A 23,329-nucleotide genomic window follows, 5' to 3' on the forward strand; every position below is an offset into this window, starting at 1 on the left:
GATATTACCACTGCACGGATAGGCTACGAGCTGTGGAGTCGGTTAAGTGGGGAAAAGGAAATTGATGCCTTGCGCAATCAAACAATTTTGACGATCTCAAAATATGTGAAAGACCACCCAAAGGCTTCCAAAGAGGAACTGACCAAGGAAGTAGCCAAACAAATATCGGCGTTTGCCCAAAAAGTCGAAAATCTGTGAAAATGAAAGATATCTTTGTCGCTGCATTGAAAATTCTACAGTGCCACTCGCTGGTTGAAGAAATTTTACAAGGCTCAGATTTTTATGTTTCTTCTGATGGACTCAATAATTCTATCGCATGCAACATAATAGCTCGATGTCAACTCCGCAGATATTGTGTTCTAAAGAAGATTTCAGTAGTCTGTACACATGCTTGTGTACCTTTGGTTACCAGATATACACAAGATATTATTTAAAAACAATCCACATGTAACTTGACATTTGTGACAGAAGGCCCTGGCCATCTCCTCGAGTACTCACCAGTGAATATTGATATGCTGTCAAACCAGAAAATGTATCCAGTCAAGTTAATGACATTGTTAACATGGTTAACAAAAATAATCTGGATTACTGATGTTGGGGATGCTGAGCAGCTGTACCCTGGTCAATCTGGTAGAAGCAAAATACACATGTATGAGACTGACGGGCTGATTAACCTGAGACCTTCTTCATTACAACACTGATTGTTCTTGTGACGTTCCATCATGTGCATTGCAATGTCAAGCTGCCACAGAAATACTGCTCATGAGGTGTTACTTAATTTTAAGCATATGTCATGTGTATTGTGCCTCTTGTAATTGTCTTTAAAGGGGAAGTGTACACGCAAAAATCACTTTCTTTCTTTTTCTAAACAAAACGCAATTTTAGAATTAATTAGTATCTGTGTTTGAAAATATACACTCATTTTTTTCACAGTGAACGTAGGAAGCTCACAATAGTGTGAAAATGATATGCCGTTATGAGGCCTTCGTTTTTCGAGCTAAACAGGCCTGAGTTATCCCCCTTAGATTATGACGTAATTGGTGCCAATTCAACTGGGTCCCTGTCTATTCTCAACGCAAAAGATATCAAGTACCAGTTTGCGGTAAAACAACATGGCCTACGACACACTACGGCGCAGTGGTGACTCAGCATAACACTATGCTGGCTGGCATCTGAGACGCTAGAATCACACACCTGGACCTACACCACGTGAAGCGGCTCTAACAAAGCATGATGACGTCATAATGTTTATCAATTGGCACCAATGACGTCATATTGCAAGGGGCATAAGCCATGGTGTTTTTGTTGTGGAAATAGAACACTTGGTAAATGTGAAAAATATAAATCGTTTTAATGCGAAAAATATGTTAATTAATTGTGATATTTTTATATTTTATCTATGACACTTCTATGTTAACACTTTTAATGTGGAAAAAGTACAAGAAAAATAGGTTCATTTCCGTGTGAACTTGCCCTTTAAAGATCTTTATGTTCACACTCAAGAAGTTTCATTTCATGATGTATGTGAAATGTGTGTGTAATAAAACTTTATTATACCTTAGAAACATGGTTTGTTGAACAACTGCGTACAACCAATGAGACTTTAAACCCTTTATAGGCTACTCTACAGGGTTTGCCCTGATGCCGAAAACCGGCGCATTTGACGCAATCTAACGTAACCGCGAAAAACATGCACCATAATTCCCCCATTGTGTTACGTGTGACGTGGATCCTTCGGTCTCTCAAAGTCAATAATTTAATTGCACTACACTGTTGCAATATTAATATCTGTAACAGACATATCCTTTGACAACAAAATATGACAGATATCATCTTTGTTCAATGCATGAAAACCCAATGTCTATAAACCAAACAGTCTAACTGGCAAGTTGACAGTGTCAGACAATCAGAATTAAGTTTCAATACTTGCTCACTGGCAAATATCACTTCCCGATTAATGATAATTAATTTTAGAAGTTTTCCATCAGACAATAATATTACACAGACAAAACTGAAATGTCATGGATTCCATTAAACAATGAATCATTATATCTCAAAGTGCGAGACAACAAGCTGACCACGTTGATGTATGCAAGTCAATTGAATTTGTTGTTCCAGATTATGCTTTGTGGTTAAAAAAACTAACGGATGATTTTTTGTGTACAGTACTGAGTGATATTATATAACAGTTGCTTTCTAAGTTTATTTCAATCTGCAAATAAAATAAATATAGGACTTTATGATTTAATTAGATCACAACTGTATACATAGATAAATATGTAAAATTGGATTTAGAAGCAGGATTAGTGGAAGAAGATGATATTTTTTAGATACGGTATATATATGTTTCCTCCAAGACCAGTACTACAGTGTACTACTGATGAGACTTTAACCCTTAATAGGCTACTCTAGGACCAGTACTTCAGCTTACAACTGATGAGACTTAAACCTGTAATAGGCTACTCTAGGACCAGTACAAGAGTGACCAGCTGATGAGACTTTAACCCTTAATAGGCTACACTAGGACCAGTACTACAGCTTACAACTGATGAGACTTTAACTCTTAATGTGCCACTCTAGGACCAGTACTACTGCACACAACTAATGAGACTTTAACCCTTAATGTGCTACTCTAGGACCAGTACTACAGTGTACAACTGATGAGACTTTAACCCTTAATGGGCTACACTAGGACCAGTACTAGAGTGACCAGCTGATGAGACTTTAACTCTTAATAGGCTACACTAGGACCAGTACTACAGCTTACAACTGATGATACTTTAACTCTTAATGTGCCACTCTAGGACCAGTACTACTGCACACAACTAATGAGACTTTAACCCTTTTTTGTTTCTCTAGGACCAGTACTACAGTGTACAACTGATGAGACTTTAACCCTTAATAGGCTACACTAGGACCAGTACAAGAGTGACCAGCTGATGAGACTTTAACCCTTAATATGCTACACTAGGACCAGTACTACAGCTTACAACTGATGAGACTTTAACCCTTAATAGGCTACACTAGGACCAGTACTAGAGTGACCAGCTGATGAGACTTTAACCCTTAATAGGCTACACTAGGACCAGTACTACAGTGTACAACTGATGAGACTTTAACCCTTAATAAGCTACTCTAGGACCAGTACTACAGCTTACAACTGATGAGACTTTAACCCTTAATAGGCTACTCTAGGACCAGTACAAGAGTGACCAGCTGATGAGACTTCAACCTGTAATAGGCTACTCTAGGACCAGTACTTCAGCTTACAACTGATGAGATTTCAACCTGTAATAGGCTACTCTAGGACCAGTACTTCAGCTTACAACTGATGAGACTTCAACCTGTAATAGGCTACTCTAGGACCAGTACTTCAGCTTACAACTGATGAGACTTCAACCTGTAATAGGCTACTCTAGGACCAGTACTTCAGCTTACAACTGATGAGACTTCAACCTGTAATAGGCTACTCTAGGACCAGTACTTCAGCTTACAACTGATGAGACTTTAACCCTTAATAGGCTACTCTAGGACCAGTACAAGAGTGACCAGCTGATGAGACTTTAACCCTTAATAGGCTACACTAGGACAAGTACTACAGCTTACAACTGATGAGACTTTAACTCTTAATGTGCCACTCTAGGACCAGTACTACTGCACACAACTAATGAGACTTTAACCCTTAATATGCTACTCTAGGACCAGTACTACAGTGTACAACTGATGAGACTTTAACCCTTAATGGGCTACACTAGGACCAGTACTAGAGTGACCAGCTGATGAGACTTTAACCCTTAATAGGCTACACTAGGACCAGTACTACAGCTTACAACTGATGAGACTTTAACTCTTAATGTGCCACTCTAGGACCAGTACTACTGCACACAACTAATGAGACTTTAACCCTTAATGTGCTACTCTAGGACCAGTACTACAGTGTACAACTGATGAGACTTTAACCCTTAATAGGCTACACTAGGACCAGTACAAGAGTGACCAGCTGATGAGACTTTAACCCTTAATAGGCTACACTAGGACCAGTACTACAGCTTACAACTGATGAGACTTTAACCCTTAATAGGCTACACTAGGACCAGTACTAGAGTGACCAGCTGATGAGACTTTAACCCTTAATAGGCTACACTAGGACCAGTACTACAGTGTACAACTGATGAGACTTTAACCCTTAATAAGCTACTCTAGGACCAGTACTACAGCTTACAACTGATGAGACTTTAACCCTTAATAGGCTACTCTAGGACCAGTACAAGAGTGACCAGCTGATGAGACTTCAACCTGTAATAGGCTACTCTAGGACCAGTACTTCAGCTTACAACTGATGAGATTTCAACCTGTAATAGGCTACTCTAGGACCAGTACTTCAGCTTACAACTGATGAGACTTCAACCTGTAATAGGCTACTCTAGGACCAGTACTTCAGCTTACAACTGATGAGACTTCAACCTGTAATAGGCTACTCTAGGACCAGTACTTCAGCTTACAACTGATGAGACTTCAACCTGTAATAGGCTACTCTAGGACCAGTACTTCAGCTTACAACTGATGAGACTTTAACCCTTAATAGGCTACTCTAGGACCAGTACAAGAGTGACCAGCTGATGAGACTTTAACCCTTAATAGGCTACACTAGGACAAGTACTACAGCTTACAACTGATGAGACTTTAACTCTTAATGTGCCACTCTAGGACCAGTACTACTGCACACAACTAATGAGACTTTAACCCTTAATGTGCCACTCTATGACCAGTACTACAGTGTACAACAGTTCCTAATGACACTATAACCCTTAATAGGCTACTCTAGGACCAGTACTACAACTTATAACTGATGCCACTTTAACCCTTAATAGGCTACTCTAGGACCAGTACTACAGTGTACAACCAATGACACTTTAACCCTTTATATACCATTCTAGGACCAGTACTACAGTGTACAAGTGATGAGGCTTTAACCCTTAATAGGCTACTCTAGGACCAGTACTTCAGTGAGGTGAAAGGTGAAATTGGATTTAAAGTCGCGTCCAAGATTTTTGCACCTATATAGTGACGTGCATGCATGTGTGTGTGTGTGTGTGTGTGTGTGTGTGTGTGTGTGTGTGTGCTTGTACTAGTCCGGACTGATGCCGATTTATAGTGCCAGCGCACTGAGATACCATGCCTTAGTTTAACATGAATACCCCTCTCAGACACAGTATACTGACTAGTCCTTGTTTTAGCCCCTTAATGCCGAGCTCCAAACAGGGTAACAACATGTACCATCTTTTAACGTCTATTGGTATGACGCGTCCGGGGACCGAACTCCAGACCTTCCGCTTTCTGGGCGGACGCTCTACCACAAGACCACGGAGGCAGTCCAGTACTACAGTGCTCAACTGATGAAACTTTTACCATTTACAGGCCACTCTAGGAGCAGTACTACACTGTACAACCATTGACACTTTAACCCTTTATATGCCACTCTAGGACCAGTACTACTGTGTACAAGTGATGAGACTTTAACCCTTAATAGGCTACTCTAGGACCAGTACTACAGTGTACAAGTGATGAGACTTTAACCCTTAATAGGCTACTCTAGGACCAGTACTACAGTGTACAACCAATGACACTTTAACCCTTAATAGGCTACACTAGGACCAGTACTACAGTGTACAACTGATGAGACTTTTACCCTTAATAGGCTACTCTAGGACCAGTACTAGAGTGACCAGCTGATGAGACTTTAACCCCTTAATAGGCTACACTAGGACCAGTACTACAGCTTACAACTGATGAGACTTTAACTCTTAATGTGCCACTCTAGGACCAGTACTACTGCACACAACTAATGAGACTTTAACCCTTAATGTGCCACTCTAGGACCAGTATACTCTACAGCGTACAAGTGATGAGATGTTAACTCTTAATAGGCTACTCTGGGACCAGTACTACAGTGTACAAGTGATGAGTTGTTAACCCTTAATAGGCTACTCTAGGACCAGTATACTCTACAGTGTACAAGTGATGAGACTTTAACCCTTAATAGGCTACTCTAGGACCAGTACTACAGTGTACAACCAATGACACTTTAGCCCTTTGTATGCCACTCTAGGACCAGTACTACAGTGTACAACTGGTGAGACTTTAACCCTTAATAGGCTACTCTAGGACCAGTACTACAGTGTACAACCAATGACACTTTAACCCTTTGTATGCCACTCTAGGACCAGTACTACTGTATACAACAATGAGACTTGAAGCCAATATTTTCTTCACACTTAGATCATAAATTGATGCCTTGTTCTTTTTGAAGACTGTATAAATCTTAGAACTTTGTGGAGTTTACTGTCATCAAGCTGGCATAGTTTTCCTCACCAACTGCACACAAACCAACTTAGTGGTGAGATGGTGCCTTTAGCTGATCAGGTACTATAAATTGGAACATGTCGTACATAGATGTTTGTTGTTCAATGCATACTCAGCAAAATATACACAAGCTCTATGACGACTGGATGTAAATAATCAAATCTGGACAATCCAGTGATTGATGTTGTGAACAACGATCCACACTTCCAGGGTACGAGGATCATACCCTGACACACAATCATCCAAGTCACAAAGCCAGACCACCTGATCCCATTGGTCGCCTCTTACGGTTGCTTGGGACCTGTTGTAGCTCATCTACCCGCGGCAAAGGTGTTAACTGACTTTATAAGTCCGGGCGGTCGGGTAGCCTAGTGGTTAAAGCGTTCGCTCGTCACGCCGAAGACCCGGGTTCGATTCCCGACATGGGTACAATGTGTGAAGCCCATATTGGTGTCCCTCGCCGTGATACTGCTGGAATATTGCTAAAAGCGGCGTAAAACCATACTCATTCACTCACTCAATTATAAGTCCAGTTTATAAGTCAGTATTGGTATTCTGTGTTCCATCCATCATACAAATGATATTAATTAGGAGATAAACATACTGTGTTTTCAATGTAGAGCTAGGTTACCTGTAGATTTAACTGCGCTAAATTGAATTTGGAACCGAACATGCAGCGACTAATGGGATCGGGTGGTCAGACACGCTGACTTGGTTGATGCATGTCATCGTATCCCAATTGCGTAGATCGATGCTCATAATGTCAATCACTGGATTGTCTGGTCCAGACTCGATTATTTACAGACTACCGTCATATAGCTGGAATATTGCTGAGTGGGCGTTAAACAAAGAAAACAAAAAAACGAACAGCAGGCTTTCTGCCTTTGCGTTGGTTATAACTGCTGGACATTTTCTATCAAAATACTATCATTTTCAGCAGCTAAAACCACATGGTAAATAAAGTCATGTTAAGTCCCATCAGTAGCGCACAGTCAGAAAGTACTATATTTTCGTCAAGAAGTGGGCTGAAAATATTGCATACTACCCTAAACTGTTTTTGATCAGAACAAATTTAGTGGGAAAACTTTCATGCTTCATACATGAAGGTTGTAACTGGTGTTGTAACATGATGGTCATAATTAGCGATGACTGAGTTAAACAAGGACCCGCACAAAACGCTTGTATATTGTTTTCCTGATGGAGACATATAAAGTGTATATTTAAAAGGAAACAGGAATTCTTTCCAACTGTTTTTTTTAAAAATCCTGCCACTCCACTTCAGATTCCACCAATTTTTTGTAGACCACACTCAAAGGAGCCTTGTTTCGTTTTAGACCTGACTCAATCTCATTAAAATCAGATCTTAGATTTCGCTACCGCTAAACAAAGATCTGAGGACATCCCATTACGGGTCACGTCAGAACGACCTTTCGCGAACATTGACTGACCAATGAAATGACTGACATGAAATCGACATTAGCCAATCAGAAGGCAGCTATCTCGAGCTTTACGGCACTAGTTTCAAAGTGGCGACTATGCTTAGAAACATATTTTGACATATTCCCGATTAAAATTTTTTAAACTGACCAACACAACATTCTGGAATGACTTATTGATGGCCTAGATTGTATGGATATAACCATAAAACCCGTAACTGTCGTTCGGAATACCCCGTGTTAAATATTTCGAGGTTGCATGATTAGAAAACACATTCCGACTGTCACTTTCTGGTAAGCGACGCTCTGATTGGTTGGATGAAAGGTCGTGCTGACATGACATGTAATGGGTTGTCCTCAGATCTTTGTTTAGTGGTAGCGAGAACTAAGATCTGATTTTAATGAGATTGGACCTGACTCCATTAGATCCAGCACTGGCCAAGAGGTTTCAACAGACTAGTTGGAGCTGATGAATAAACTGACGTTGTTTGTTTACAAATGTGGGTAATTGTTCACAGCTTGACACCACCTGGCCTTAAATACATCACCTTATCTTGTGCTAGCTCCTTGCTGTACTGGTATACACAAAATTAATCCACACCTGGTCCTGGTGGTGACATAAGGCTGCTGACACAATATCATAACCTGACCCTTTGTATCTAGGAAATAACTGGGTAGACAATGAGTGGTGGACACGCTTACCACCTTCAAGTTGGGAGCAACAACCAGCAATTAGTGTAATCCAGGAGTGTGTTAACAACACGCTATTGTGACGTTGATTGATATAACACGTGACGTTGCTAATGAATAATGTGCATACTCGTATATGCAAGGGGTCTGCGTATGGTTCTCAGTAGGAAGTGAGAACTTGGAGATGATTACTTGTGGTGTATACAAGTTTACTTTATACAGGTAGATATATACATACAAAAGACACTATGTGCCTAGTGGTAGTGGTTGTTGTCTTGGTGCCCCCGAGCACCCAGCCTAACCCTAGCTAGGCTATGGGTAAGACCCTTCTTCTCTCTCTTTCTCCCCCCCCCCCCCCCCCCCCCCCCCCCCCTCTCTCTCTCTCTCTCTCTCACTGATTTTCATCTCTGGACCAAGGTCACCTGACATTAAGGAAGTCGTAAACAATAAATCATCAGTGACATACTTGCACATCTTGTTCAGGATGGCAGACAGTTGATGTACAATAAAATGGGGATTAACAATTGGGATTATCATCTTATAGATAACGGCAATTGAGTGTTTCAAGGCATATAGATGTCATGGCTCCAGGGTAATTAGTCTTTGGAATTAAATGTTCATTCAGACAATGGTTGTCGTAAATCAGTCGCTATGACAACTTTAACACCATTCTGAACAGTATTCCAGTTACCCGGAACATAATGTCATACCTCTCAGAAAAGTAGTTCAGTTATATAATGTCATACCTTTCAGGAACAGTATTTCAGATATATAATGTCATACCTCTTAGAACAGTATTTCAGTTATATAATGACAAACTTCTATGAACAGTATTTCAGATATATAATGTCATACCTCTTAGAACAGTATTTCAGTTATATAATGAACAGTATTTCAGTTATATAATGACATACCTCTATGAACAGCATTTCAGTTACATAATGACATACCTCTGAACAGTATTTCAGTTATATAATGACATACCTCTGAACAGTATTTCAGATATATAATGTCATACCTCTATGAACAGTATTTCAGTTATATAATGAACAGTATTTCAGTTATATAATGACATACCTCTATGAACAGCATTTCAGTTACATAATGACATACCTCTGAACAGTATTTCAGTTATATAATGACATACCTCTGAACAGTATTTCAGTTATATAATGACATACCTCTGAACAGTATTTCAGTTATATAATGACATACCTCTGAACAGTATTTCAGTTATATAATGACATACCTCTTTGAACAGTATTTCAGTTATATAATGACATACCTCTGAACAGCATTTCAGTTATATAATGACATACCTCTATGAACAGTATTTCAGTTATATAATGACATACCTCTGAACAGTATTTCAGTTATATAATGACATACCTCTTTGAACAGCATTTCAGTTATATAATGACATACCTCTGAACAGTATTTCAGTTATATAATGACATACCTCTTTGAACAGCATTTCAGTTATATAATGACATACCTCTATGAACAGTATTTCAGTTATATAATGACATACCTCTGAACAGCATTTCAGTTATATAATGACATACCTCTATGAACAGTATTTCAGTTATATAATGACATACCTCTTTGAACAGTATTTCAGTTAATATAATGACATACCTCTTTGAACAGCATTTCAGTTATATAATGACATACCTCTGAACAGTATTTCAGTTATATAATGACATACCTCTTTGAACAGTATTTCAGTTATATAATGACATACCTCTTTGAACAGCATTTCAGTTATATAATGACATACCTCTGAACAGTATTTCAGTTATATAATGACATACCTCTTTGAACAGTATTTCAGTTATATAATGACATACCTCTTTGAACAGTATTTCAGTTATATAATGACATACCTCTTTGAACAGTATTTCAGTTAATATAATGACATACCTCTTTGAACAGCATTTCAGTTATATAATGACATACCTCTGAACAGTATTTCAGTTATATAATGACATACCTCTTTGAACAGTATTTCAGTTATATAATGACATACCTCTTTGAACAGTATTTCAGTTATATAATGAACAGTATTTCGGTTATATAATGACATACCTCTGAACAGTATTTCAGTTATATAATGACATACCTCTTTGAACAGTATTTCAGTTATATAATGACATACCTCTTTGAACAGTATTTCAGTTATATAATGACATACCTCTATGAACAGTATTCAATTTTTCTAATGACATACCTCTGAACAGTATTTAAGTTTTCTAATGACATTCTTTTCGGAATGGTATTTTATATATATAATAACACACCTCTCAACATGATGTCTCCCCTCTCTCTGGGGTGGAGACATAATGACACACTTCTCTGAAAGGTATTACAGTTCTATAACAACTTCAGGGGGATTCTGGGGTAGAAGTGTTCCCTAGCAACCTATGCTGGTTGTACAAGGCGACCAAATGGATCAGTGGCAGGCTTGGAGACTTGGTTGGTTGCATGTTTTTGTATCCCAATGCTTGGAATGTTGCTCATGATATCAATCACTGTGTGTCTGTCCGAGACGTGATTATTTATAGGCATACAGACATTTATTACAGGTGGGGGTGGGTCAGAGGTTTCTGATGCACTGATGTACTGAAATGATGATCCTTCCCTAAAGCTTGGCACATTGTCAGATGACCCTCCCCATGTCCTTGTACATTTTTGTCATGACCTCCCCAAAAAGAAAAAAATGCTAAAGTGCTTTACATTTTATCATGCAATGTTTTTCTTTTCACAATCTCATTAAAATCAGATCTTAGTTTTCGCTACCGCTAAACAAAGATCTGAGGACATTCCATTACGTGTCACGTCAGACCGACCTTGCGCAACCTTTGACCGACTGATAGAAGGACTGACAAGAAGTCGACATTAGCCAATCAGAAGGCAGCTTTCTCATGCTTTATGGCACTAATTTCAAATTGGTGACTACGCTTTGAAACATTTTTTTGCCAAATTCTCGATTACAAATTTGAAACCTTAACAAAAGAACATTCTGGAATGGCTTATAGATGGTCTACATTGTATGGATTCAGTCGTTAAACCCGTAACTATCATTCGGAATATCCCGTGTTAACGTTTTCGAGGTTGCATTATCAGAATTCACATTCCAAATGTCACTTTCATGATCTAGTAAGCGACGCTTTGATTGGTCGGATGAATGGTTGTTCTGACGTGACCCCTAATGGGATGTCCTCAGATCTTTGTTTGGCGGTAGCGAGAACTAAGATTTGATTTTAATGAGATTGTTTTTTTCATAATATAATATAAAGCGCTTTTGCATCTTGGCACTGAATACGTGGATCCAGCAAACTGGAACAGAAATCATTAAATGATCAAGACAGAAAACATCATTTAGACACAGCCATTTAATTTTCATGTATTTAACATGTGGTTGCACTCTCCCATCATACATATTTGAACACAGTCAATGATAAACATATACTGATACATACCATACAATATGGTAACACGTCATGTCCTGGAACTGTACATATATCTTACCGAGGCAAGGGAGTTTACTGACAATAAAAGTCCAGTTTCCACCCTTGCTAAACTATGCAGGAATTTCTGAGCTTGATTGTAGCCCGACTAGTGTCTATCAAGAGTTATGTCCCTTCTATATCCCTACTATTGACCAATCAGATTCCGTCTCTCATATCACTTGTATTTGCTTCAAACAAAATGGCGGCGCCCAGTCAAGACCATCTTGTCAATAATCAAAAGGTATATTGTGATAAAACGGGTCTTACTTTGGAGGTGTATGAAATCACATGAGCACCTTGATGAAAACATGCTTTGCACATCCTGCAATCGACCAAAATCTGCAAGGCACTTTACGAACCGGATGTCAATTTCATTACGCGATTTTGATTGGACAATGCATAAATTTGCTAATCCAGGCAAAATATAACTCAATAATTGCAGTCTACTTTGACTTGGGTGGAAACTGGACTTTCACAGTCAGTTAACTCCCCTGCCTAGGGAAGATGGGAGCTTTATTGTAGTGTCCCAATATGTCAACTGTTTCCTCCGGAACCAAAGGTTTGATGCCACTTCGTCAGTATTTCTGATATATCACATATCAGCTCAAGGTGTGAGCAAAGCCTGAAGAAAGGCACATTAAACATGTTACCCAATGCAGGTTTCAGACATTTACAACATTGGTGAACCCATGAGGATGGGTATGGTGCTGACAAACCTACAAACATAATTTGGATGACCTTGGATTGCAACCCACAAACATACGTTTTTGCAAATTGCTGCATGTTCTACGACTGAGCCCCCCCTAAATTCACTGAAAGTCTCGACAATGTCTTCCTGAGGACAGAGACAAAGTAAACATTATAGTGAAGTCTTGATAAGTTAGGCCTACAATCCAGAAGCTTTGTTTAAATATATTGCACTTCCACATTAACATAATAAAGAGAATAACCATGAAAACTAGCTACATTGGAATTAATGTGCACAGAAGGTTATATGATTATTACCGAAAGTACATGTTTAAGAATCAAGTTGAAGATGCTGCACATGGAGATATAGGTATTATAGAGAAAGCTGCTTTCTTATTGGCTGATGTCGACTTCTTGTTTGTCGTTTCAGTGGTCGGTCAAAGTTCGTGAAAGGTCGCTCTGACGTAACCCGTAATGGTATGTCCTCAGATCTTTGCTAAGCGGCAGCGAGAACTTGTATCTGATTTTATTTTAATGAGATTGTACTTATGATATAGAAACACTCAATGGGTAATAATCTATATATCATTTAATGTCATCCTAAAAATAGTCAAAGTTTTTCAGACATATTTTCATTCACTTAAGTAAATTTAAACCTGTGTAGGAATACAATGCCTGAGTTAACAGCCCAATTTATTGTAGTGCCAAATGTTTTGCAGCCATATTTGCTTTGGTTTCATCACACCGATGCATATATAGTAGTTCCTGCTAATTGACCTCATTTGCATATTATAACAATGCACAAAACTATCCATTATACAATAAATCCATTATGTATTGTTCTTACAATGTCTATGATGTATTAAACAATGCCCGTCACCACAATGTATTGACAGGATGTTAGGCTTCATTGCAAACAATCCAATCAGGTAACCAATAGAGGCAAATAATACAAATGAAACATCTCTACTAATAAAAAAAAGCAAAAAGCAAATACCCTTTTGATTGTTGATCTGTCATGGAGAGTAACTGGTAGATCCAAATAACATATGTACCAAAAACATTAATGACTATTCTAGAGAAGGTTTTAGTGATGTTAACACTGGGTTGTTTTTTTGCTGGTAGTTGAAAAAAAACGCTTTTCATTTATATTTCAAATTGATTTTGTTTAATGTATTGTCGGTCAGTTGCTGTTTGAATTACCAAATATAATCTGAAAGTGTAATTCTGCAACATATCTTTGTAGATGAATTTACAGAAATACTTGGCTGATATGAGCCCACATGTCAGGTGAGATAAACATGAACTAAATCTTGCATATCCATTGCACAGGTTCCCTTTCCTCACAGAAAGTAAAAAAAATTTGAAACACATTTTTTCATACGATCCACACTAAGAACACTAACACAGAATCCCTGAGTAAATACAACTGTGTACAACCACTTCAGACAACAGATCATCTCCCAACTCACATGGCATAAATATATCAATGTGACCATCAATGTGACCATCAATGTGACCATCATCTCACAGTCAAAAGCCAGATGGTACCAAAAAAACATGTTTACAAGACAACAGATGTCTCTGAGTTTAGACTGGAATGGCAAAGAAGCATTTGCAGATGTCTTCTCAGATTTAATATTAGTAGTACAGTAGAACACGGATATAACGAACACGGATAGAGCGAACAAATGGATACAACGAACTGTTAAAAAATCCCTGATTTATCTCCTACATGATATCATATAAAATTTACGTATATAACAAACTCTCTACAGCGAACTAACGGATACAGCGAACGGATATCTGATCACCAACAAGCCCATCTATCACTAATTAGTGAAGTGTATAGCGAACTGAGAAATCTCACTCAGTGTCAAGTGTCACTGACAATTAGCTGTACGCAATCAGCGGCGAATCAATACAATCAGTACTGACGGATCAACCTTGTTATACTTAAATGAATGTTATGAAATGTTATCAGTTGAATGCTATGAAGTGATCACTGCTAATACAAGTCAATGCTGCAGTTACGTGTATTGTGTTTTGTTTAATCCAAGATGGCGGACGTTTCCGGGCGAAAACGTCTATAACAAACAACGGATATAACGAACTGATTTCTCCGGTCCCTTGTAGTTAGTTATATCCATGTTATACTGTATAAGAATTAGGGCTGGGACGGGTCGGGTGGGTACTGAGTAGGACCCGGGTACCCACAGGACTACCCGGACCTGTGGTTAGTCACACGATATCTTGTCTAATGACCAAAAGAAATATCTCGAACTCTATGGTCACACTACAAGTCACTAATGTTCCCATACTCTCTGACTGTGCACCCATTCCTTCTGACTTTTCATATGGTTGAATAAAGATATAACTTAAGACAACTTCAGTGTATGCATGACCAGATTGTTCAATACATGTATCTAAATACGTTTTGCCAGGGCTATGGTAAAAAATTCCCAATCGGACATTTTGAGACATCTCTTGAGACCCACAGTGGGTACCTGAGTGGGGTCGGGTAATAGGGGCATGGGTACTCGGGTAGTAAATTGGGACTCGTCCCAGCCCTAATAAGAATGTGCCTACTGTGTTTATACCAGCAAAATAGAAAATAGAAAAAGTGAAATAGAAAACGATTCTCCTGAAATATGGAAAAAAGTATGCATATATTTCTGAAAAGTCAGGCAAATGTAAGGCACTGATCTAGGTGGACATTCATCTGTGAGGCGAACACCCGAGTTTGGCACACTGGACAATTCTGTAGTGGATCTTGTGAACTGGTGCTACTAGAGTTATCTCCCCCTTGATCTAAACCTGCACTACTTGAAGTATGGCTGCCTCCCCCATCTCCTCGACTACTGAAACCACCTTGTTCTTTAACATTTCCTGATTTTTTCTTTCCCACGGCCTTTCCAGCACTTGCAGAGCCACCTTTGTGCTTGACTTTATTGACCCTATCTGTATTTTTCACCTGGTAAGAATCTCCACTGTCATGGCTCCCAACCTTATATTTCTTGGTTGGCGGTAGTATTTCTTCAATGTCACTATCGTCAGAGGAAGAGTATTGTGGCCTCCTTGTCCATGAACTCATTCTGTTCACATTTCCTTTTTTACTTTTACTGGGCACATCATTGGAACTGGAGGAATTGTTTCGCTTGGAGCCAGTACCAGCTTTCTTTGACCTCGATATGTGTTCATTCAGAGAAGATTGACTATTCCCCACATCACAGTCAAGGTCATTTTGATTGGGACTACTTTTGGTTGGGGTAGTGTTATTGTACAAGGATATTCTTCTATAGGGTGGAGATGTGAAATTAGAAGCTGGATTAACCTTTTTGAATAGTGATTTTATTGGACTTGAAATGTCGCTGTCATCTGAAACACACACTGATTTGCGTTTTTTGTGATTGTCTGGTGACTTTTGATGATGTGGAATAAAAGATGATGTTTCTTTGCCCCATGGAGATTTTGATGAAGAACTGTTCTCATTCACCTTACTTGTTGAGCTGCCTTGTTTGGGAGAGTTGGGAGAGGTCATTTTAGCTTCAGTTCCAAACCACTCTTTGATGGACTTGACTGGACTAATTGTATTGTGAAAACTTGGTGATTTAATTTTACTGACATACTTTTCCCCTGGACTGACAGATTTCTTTCTATTTGTATTAGAGCCAGTTTGTGGTGAATTGTTGGTTCTCCTGTTGTTCATCTCTCGTCGAAGTTGTGCAAGAAAACTAGTTCCTTGACCTCGTTCAGCGCCAAGGACATGACCTTGACCTGAGAATTTAACATTGCTTGGCCCACTATCATTAGTGCCGACAGAATTAATATCACATATCTGAGGTCCCCCATCAGAAATTGGGCCAGGCTTCTTACTTGGGTTGGGGCTTGTGGTTTGGTCCCAAATAGTTTTTACCAAAACCCCTGTTGTTCGACTTGGTATTCTGGAATTACCAAGAACAGGGGTTTGTTTCACCCTTTGTGACACATCTCCTTCATGCTTTTCAAACAATTCTTTGTCTCTGTTGACTGAAGGCTTTGGTTCCCTGGTTGGCATGACAACGGAGCTTGATCTGTTATTAAGTGATCCAGCACCATTTATATCTGTGAAGACATGTGAACTTTTGCTTTGGTTTGGGTTTGTTTCTGTAGATGACTTCATACTTCCAAAATTGGGTGGAAGACGAGGAAGTTGAGAATCATCATTGGAAGAGAACTGACTGGAAGATGTCACTGTACTTGAGGGAGGCTTTTTCACAGATGTGACCCTTGACCCGGTCACCTGACCTTGACCCCAGAAACTTCTGATATCAGGACTCTTGACCGTTTTCTTATCTGGAGAACAGAAAACATCCGTTTCAAACTCTTCAGTGGCAGCACATGAGTAATTGACTTTTCTGATTGGTTTGGTTTGGTTTGTTGTTGTTTAACGCCGCACTCAGCAATATTCCAGCTATTAACGGCGGTCTGTAAATAATCGAGTCTGGATCAGACGATCCAGTGATTAATATCATGAGCATCTATCCACGCAATTGGGATCGATGACATGCATCAACCAAGTCAGCGAGCCTGACCACCCGATCCCGTTAGTCGCCTTTTACGACAAGCATAGTCACCTTTAACGGCAAGCATGGGTTGCTGAAGACCTATTCTACACCGGAATTATCACGGGTGACTTTTCTGAAGTAGTAGAGTAACAACACATTCCTATACTACTCAAAAGAAGTTAGGAACACCCAATTCTTTCAATATTACATGTACTATAATATGAAAGAATTGGGTAGTGCTTAACTTCTTTTGAGTAGTATATATAATTCTTCCTTTAATATATAGTTTCACTACAAACTTTGCATTTAGACAACCAAATATTTACATATCAGTTTCTGAAGGTGATGGATCACTCCTTTGTGGTCTTGCATTTGATGTGATTGCAGGGTGAGAAATTAAACCAAATCCTTTAAATATCCATAAAGGGCAGCTCAATAACAACTCAGAGAAGAAAAGATAAAGAGATCATCATACAAAAACTTAATACCAGTGGTAGAAACTAACAGTTTTAGTCCACTAGTCCATATAATGATAACATATAGCAAAATGGCAAATTTCTATTAGTTCTTATGATACCTTAGCTAATGGGCAGTTTGGCAAGGACTACAGGACTATTACCAATTTCTGTTAATACAATGGTATACATAATTCTTTAAGCTACAAATCCCAATTACTATAATTACATTCTACGTTCATTCTACCCAGCTCACCAGGAATGACCTCTTCTTTCTTGCTTTCTTTATCTTTCTTGCCCTTCTTCTGCCCATAACCCTCGGGTTCCTTCACCTTGGTGTACGTCCCCCCACACGTCCTCTGATGGTCCCCCCACCAGGGGTCCCTGGATGAGGGCGCTCGGTTCATGGCACGCTTCACAAAGCCAAAATATGGACGTCTCTTCTGACAGGGCCCGTCACATCGCCACCAGTGCTGCCGATACTCTGCTACTTCATCATGGAAGGTGTGATAAATCTGTCAACAAAATGATTTTGTTGAAGAACCACTGTAGCTAGAGTTAGTGAATAATTACATTTAATGTAAATATAATGTAATGGTTATGATACACAGGCCGGATTAAAACTGTGGTCCACCAAATATGCCCAAACTGGAAAAACAAAAACACTTGACCTGTTCCGAGTACTTTTGGAAGGAATGAACAGATGTTACTAACTCTTATTAGTCCTAATTCAACACAAGTCATCTGTGGCCAGTTTTAGGCTCAGGCAGGTATTGATCTAACCGCGTCAGTGCTATAAATATTGAAGAGCCACCTTAAGTGATTTGTATCACCATTTACAAGAAACTTTAAATTACAAAATAATAATGATTGTTTCAATCAACTTCATGCTTAAGTGGGGCGGTCGGGTAGCCTAGTGGTTAAAGCGTTTGCTCGTCACGCCGAAGACCCGGGTTCGATTCCCAGCGTGAGTACAATGTGTGAGGCTCATTTCTGGTGTCCCCCGCCGTGATATTGCTGGAATATTGCTAAAATCGGCGTAAAACCATACTCACTCACTCACTCACTCATGCTTAAGTGAAACCAACTTTCAACATGAGATACTGCTATGACACCCACTTACTGAGATATTTGTCCCCGTTTCCGTGTTGATTCTGTTCATGTGTTTCTGGAACTCAGGGCCATGGCCATCATGATCCTGATCAAACATATTGGAGACAATAATCAGTCATGGAAAACATACTGATAACAGAAAATCTAGCTCATTGGCTAGACAGGCCTTGTTAACCCCCATAAAAGACGGAAGTCTGTTTGTTGTACTGTTTGTCATACAGCATGCACAGTGGCTTGTCACAACTGAATGTGACACGAGTCCGCCAGCAGTCACAAGATAGATCCGATATTTGTAACTAATGTATATTTGGGATAACACTTTCTTAGTAAAGTACAGATTCCCGTACTTTTTTGGGGTTGAGTCCCATCCAGCATTCAAACCCACACTTGCCAGAGTAAGGCACCTAATCGCCAGCACACAAAGTCAGCGATCTAACCCACTCAGCCACCGAGGCTTCCACAAAAAATGGACAAGTGTGGGTTCGAATCCCGGATGGGACTCAACCCCAAAAAAGTACGAGAATCTGTACTTTACTAAGAAAGTGTTATCCCAAATATAACATTTGTTACATTTGACCACTTTCTAAATGGCATTGTGTATTCATAGCTTTCGGCCATGGGAGCTGTGCCAATTTACACTTGTCAGAGGGGTACTCAAAGTACGTGATCTAGACTACCAGTTGCTGGACTTCCATTTTTGTGGAAGCCTCGGTGGCTGAGTGGGTTAGATCGCTGACTTTGTGTGCTGGAGATTAGGTGCCTCACTCTGGCAAGTGTGGGTTCGAATCCCGGACGGGACCTCAACCCCCAAAAAGTACGAGAGTCTGTACTTTACTAAGAAAGTGTTATCCCAAATATAACATTTGTCACATTTGACCACTTTCTAAATGGCATTGTGTATTCATAGCTTTCGGCCATGGGAGCTGTGCCAATTTACACTTGTCAGAGGGGTACTCAAAGTACGTGATCTAGACTACCAGTTGTCGGACTTCCATTTTTGTGGAAGCCTCGGTGGCTGAGTCGGTTAGATCGCTGACTTTGTGTGCCTCACTCTGGCAAGTGTGGGTTCGAATCCCGGACGGGACTCAACCCCAAAAACATAAGAGAATCTGTACTTTACTAAGTAAGTGTTATCCCAAATATAACATTTGTTACATTTGACCACTTTCTAAATGGCATTGTGTATTCAGATCCGATATTGTCACATTAATACATTTCACCTGAAACAATTCTTTGTAACTTGTGAACATGTGATGACAAAGTCAGTACATATGTCAGGAGTAGGGCTGGGATGGATAACACAGGTACTTGGGTCGGTGGGTCCTGAGTAGGACCTGAGTACCCACAGGATAACCCGGACCGCGGTTAGTCACATGACATATTGTTTATATATGTTTCCAGGCAATATTAGAGAATTTTAGTTGCCCCAATTCAAGGCCTTTTCAAAGCGTTTTATCAATGTATAAAGCGTTCATGAAACTTGAAATACTAAAACCATTGATACAAATCAGATACTAAGTGAATAGCTATTTGAGAGAGCATCCGTGCCACTGTAGCAGCAGTATTACTGCTATAACTGCTTACTTTTCCCAGTCTCTCAATTCCATTTGTACCTTGCAAGAGGTTAAGGTTTTATAAGATACAATTAAAGTCTTACCTTATCATTGTTGGTGACGAACAGGTACGCGTGAATCATCTCATGCTGAAATAACAATAGTGACATGTATCATGAATCTATAGTCCTAACTGATGCAGCACTGCCAAGAAGCATCTGCTCAATCTCTAATACTTATACCAAAGTAAAATTATTTTTCATGAAATGTTAAATTTGATAAGAGTGTATCTGAAAAATAGACGGGTACTATCACTGCATACCAGTAATGTTTCAACCAGGTCTTTCCTCGGTCTCAGTTTCAAAAGCGGCAAACTCAACCGAACAGAGCACAGTCCTCCACGTCTTTCATACACACACAATCCAGCACACCTGAAAAATAGCCAGGATAGGACCATTGATCAATTGTTTAATTCAGTGATAAAAAAAATCAAACTTTTAATCCTCTTCTACATTTCTACTACTCCTGATGATACCTGAAATATTGGGTAGTTTGGCAAGGACTATAGGCCGAGTGACAATTTCCGTCTCAGTAATTATTTTATATCTCGCAGTACACTATTACATTCTTCCTTATCCTAGTCCATCTCAACAGTCCCTGAACCTAATTATTTCCCCTTCTGCCCTTGACCTTACTGCAATGCGAAAGCCCTAAATGAAGCAAGTCTAGATTTTCCATCTCACTGTGGCTCCTTTTCATTTGAAATGGAGTTGCTTGTTTTTGTCAAAATTATAGCTTATTTGACATGCTTGAATAAAACCATAACTTAGTTGACAGTACCTCTGCCTTGATATTTCAGTGATGCCTTCAAATTACAAGGTATGTTATTATCACACTCAACACATGCTCAAATCACTTGTTTGTTTGTTGTTTAACGCTCACTCAGCAATATTCCAGCTATATGACAGCAGTCTGTAAATAATCGAGTCTGGACCAGACAATACAGTGATTGACATCATGAGCATTGATCCACACAATTGGGATTGATGACATGCATCACCCAAGACAGCAAGGCTGACCAACCGATCCCATTAGCCACCTCTTACAACAAGCATAGTCACCGTTAACGGCAAGCATGGGTTCCTGAGGGACCTATTCTACCCCGGATCTTCATGGGTAGCTTAAATCACTGTACATCTTGTAATCACAAGGCAATGGAGGTATTATGGTCTCTTCATAATGGTGGTATTAATGTGCCTTGAAATGTTTGTATGTCATAAAATCCAGACCTGGCAATATAAAGTTTAAATAAATATACATGTATTTAGACTTGCACTGAATATAGGCACCATGAAGACTAGTTGTAATTGGGTGCCATTTTCTTTAATTTAGATTTTGTCATGACTGTGTGTATAATATTATCATCATGCTAATGTACAGACCAGTTCCTCATGTGAATGGTATTTAAAAGAAGAGACCATGTACGGATATCGGCATGTGATCTTTGTATTATAGTTATTATGTGCATATGAAAGCTGATGTTCACAATTCTGACATACAAAGTCATTCTTGGGCTCCATTTGACCTCAATTCCAGCTAATCTACCCCAGAAAAAGCGATCGTTGTACTGCAGGAATAAAGCTCTGATGTCCGGGTTAGGATCTGTCAGCTCCCAAGTTTGGTCAACAATTGATAATGGTGATTTAGAGGGAACCGGTGCCCTTGGTGAAGATGGCGGCGAGACAATGTTATTAGCCGCTTCTCTATCGAATTGTTCTTGTAACTTGCGCGCAAGTTCAAAGTCGCGATCCCCCATAATGTGAAAAGATTCGAATTACAAACACAAAACTGACAACAGGTGTCCGCCATATTAGATTGTCATAGGTGAAGGACGAATGTTAACCTTCAAACGGTATTTTCCTAACAATGTATTACGAATGTAGATTCATGATCGACGCCTTGTACTAAATCAGACCAATTGTTGTAATAATGTTATTTTAAACAAAGTTTATATTTCACAAATAATCAAATCATAAGAAATGTATACTATATTAAATATTATATAGAATGACAGTACTAATTGATACCGATTGAAAATGTTGTTGATTCATTATTTTACGTTTGGCTTAGAATGCAATGTTCTTTTTCAGTATATAAGAGCATTTATTTAGGGGTTATAATTGCAGTCTATTCAAGAGCTGTATACGAAATATATCCGTTATAGGGGGTATATGTTATAGCATAAATCACACCATGATGTTTCAATGAGTACATCATAATCGCGTTTTCCTCTGATCACATACTCGATATTAATGTTTATCGCAAACCAAGATTAATAGATGCGACCAACAAGCTAATGTTTCTCGAGTAATATGTATTTAACTAACAAAATAACAATAATAAGAGGTTATATTAATTTTGGAGTAGGCCCAAACGTTCTAAGGTGCTGCAATTCGATTTGCAGAGAGGCACGCTAGAGCCCTACGATTGTGGGTTCGAATCCCGGCTCGCCCCGATCATGTTTGTAGGTTTGTCAGCACCATACCCGTTCTCATGGGTTTCACCAAAGTTTACAGGATATATTTGTATCAGGGTGTGTATGACAGAAGACATGGCTCTGTCTCAGTAATTCCAAAAAGACTTTTCTCCTGTTTGATGCTACATCAATCAAATTGCCAGTTATAATGCAAACAGAACCTTTAAATTTTGGAGAATTTTATTAAGTAACTTTGAAATCTCTAGCCATAGGAAACATCTAGTTTCTGACATGAACACGTTTTACAGCAAAATAACAGTTGCTAGATTACAGTTAATAAATGTAATTAAAAGGAGCAAAGATATTTTCTTCCTGAAACTGCAGTAATCTAGACTTGCCAAATGTTATAGGCTTGCATGGGCTGTAATGGATATTTTTGTTTCAGGGTCTGTATGACAGAATAGAATCATTCTAACTGCTGCCTCCAAGCAGCTGGT

The 23,329-nt window shown here is 39.1% G+C and overlaps 1 protein-coding gene across 1 annotated transcript; it reads right to left on the reverse strand.

The window, feature by feature from the left end:
• Positions 1-11,869: 11,869 nt before the first annotated feature.
• Positions 11,870-22,231, reverse strand: LOC124134883 (DNA-dependent metalloprotease SPRTN-like). The gene is made up of 6 exons (XM_046499974.2): positions 21,916-22,231; positions 20,679-20,787; positions 20,461-20,505; positions 18,814-18,888; positions 17,947-18,205; positions 11,870-17,023 (listed from the first exon to the last, which is right to left on the reverse strand). Exons 1-6 carry the CDS (start codon positions 22,170-22,172, stop codon positions 15,372-15,374), a joined length of 2,397 nt encoding a protein of 798 aa, XP_046355930.2. The 5' UTR covers positions 22,173-22,231; the 3' UTR covers positions 11,870-15,371.
• Positions 22,232-23,329: the final 1,098 nt, after the last annotated feature.

This window comes from Haliotis rufescens, unplaced genomic scaffold, assembly GCF_023055435.1.
Source record: "Haliotis rufescens isolate VD_foot unplaced genomic scaffold, xgHalRufe1.0.p SCAF_3, whole genome shotgun sequence".
NCBI classification, from domain to species: Eukaryota; Metazoa; Mollusca; class Gastropoda; order Lepetellida; family Haliotidae; genus Haliotis; species Haliotis rufescens.

Bases quoted from the DNA above. Each gene is read 5' to 3' on its own strand.
- LOC124134883 (XM_046499974.2), bottom strand. From the start codon at position 22,172: ATGGGGGATCGCGACTTTGAACTTGCGCGCAAGTTACAAGAACAATTC. The intron at 20,788-21,915 runs GTATGTCAGAAT...GCTATTTTTCAG, and splicing joins TGGAGCCCAAGAATGACTTT to GTGTGCTGGATTGTGTGTGT. The intron at 17,024-17,946 runs GTGAGCTGGGTA...TCTGTTCTCCAG, and splicing joins GAAAGAAGAGGTCATTCCTG to ATAAGAAAACGGTCAAGAGT.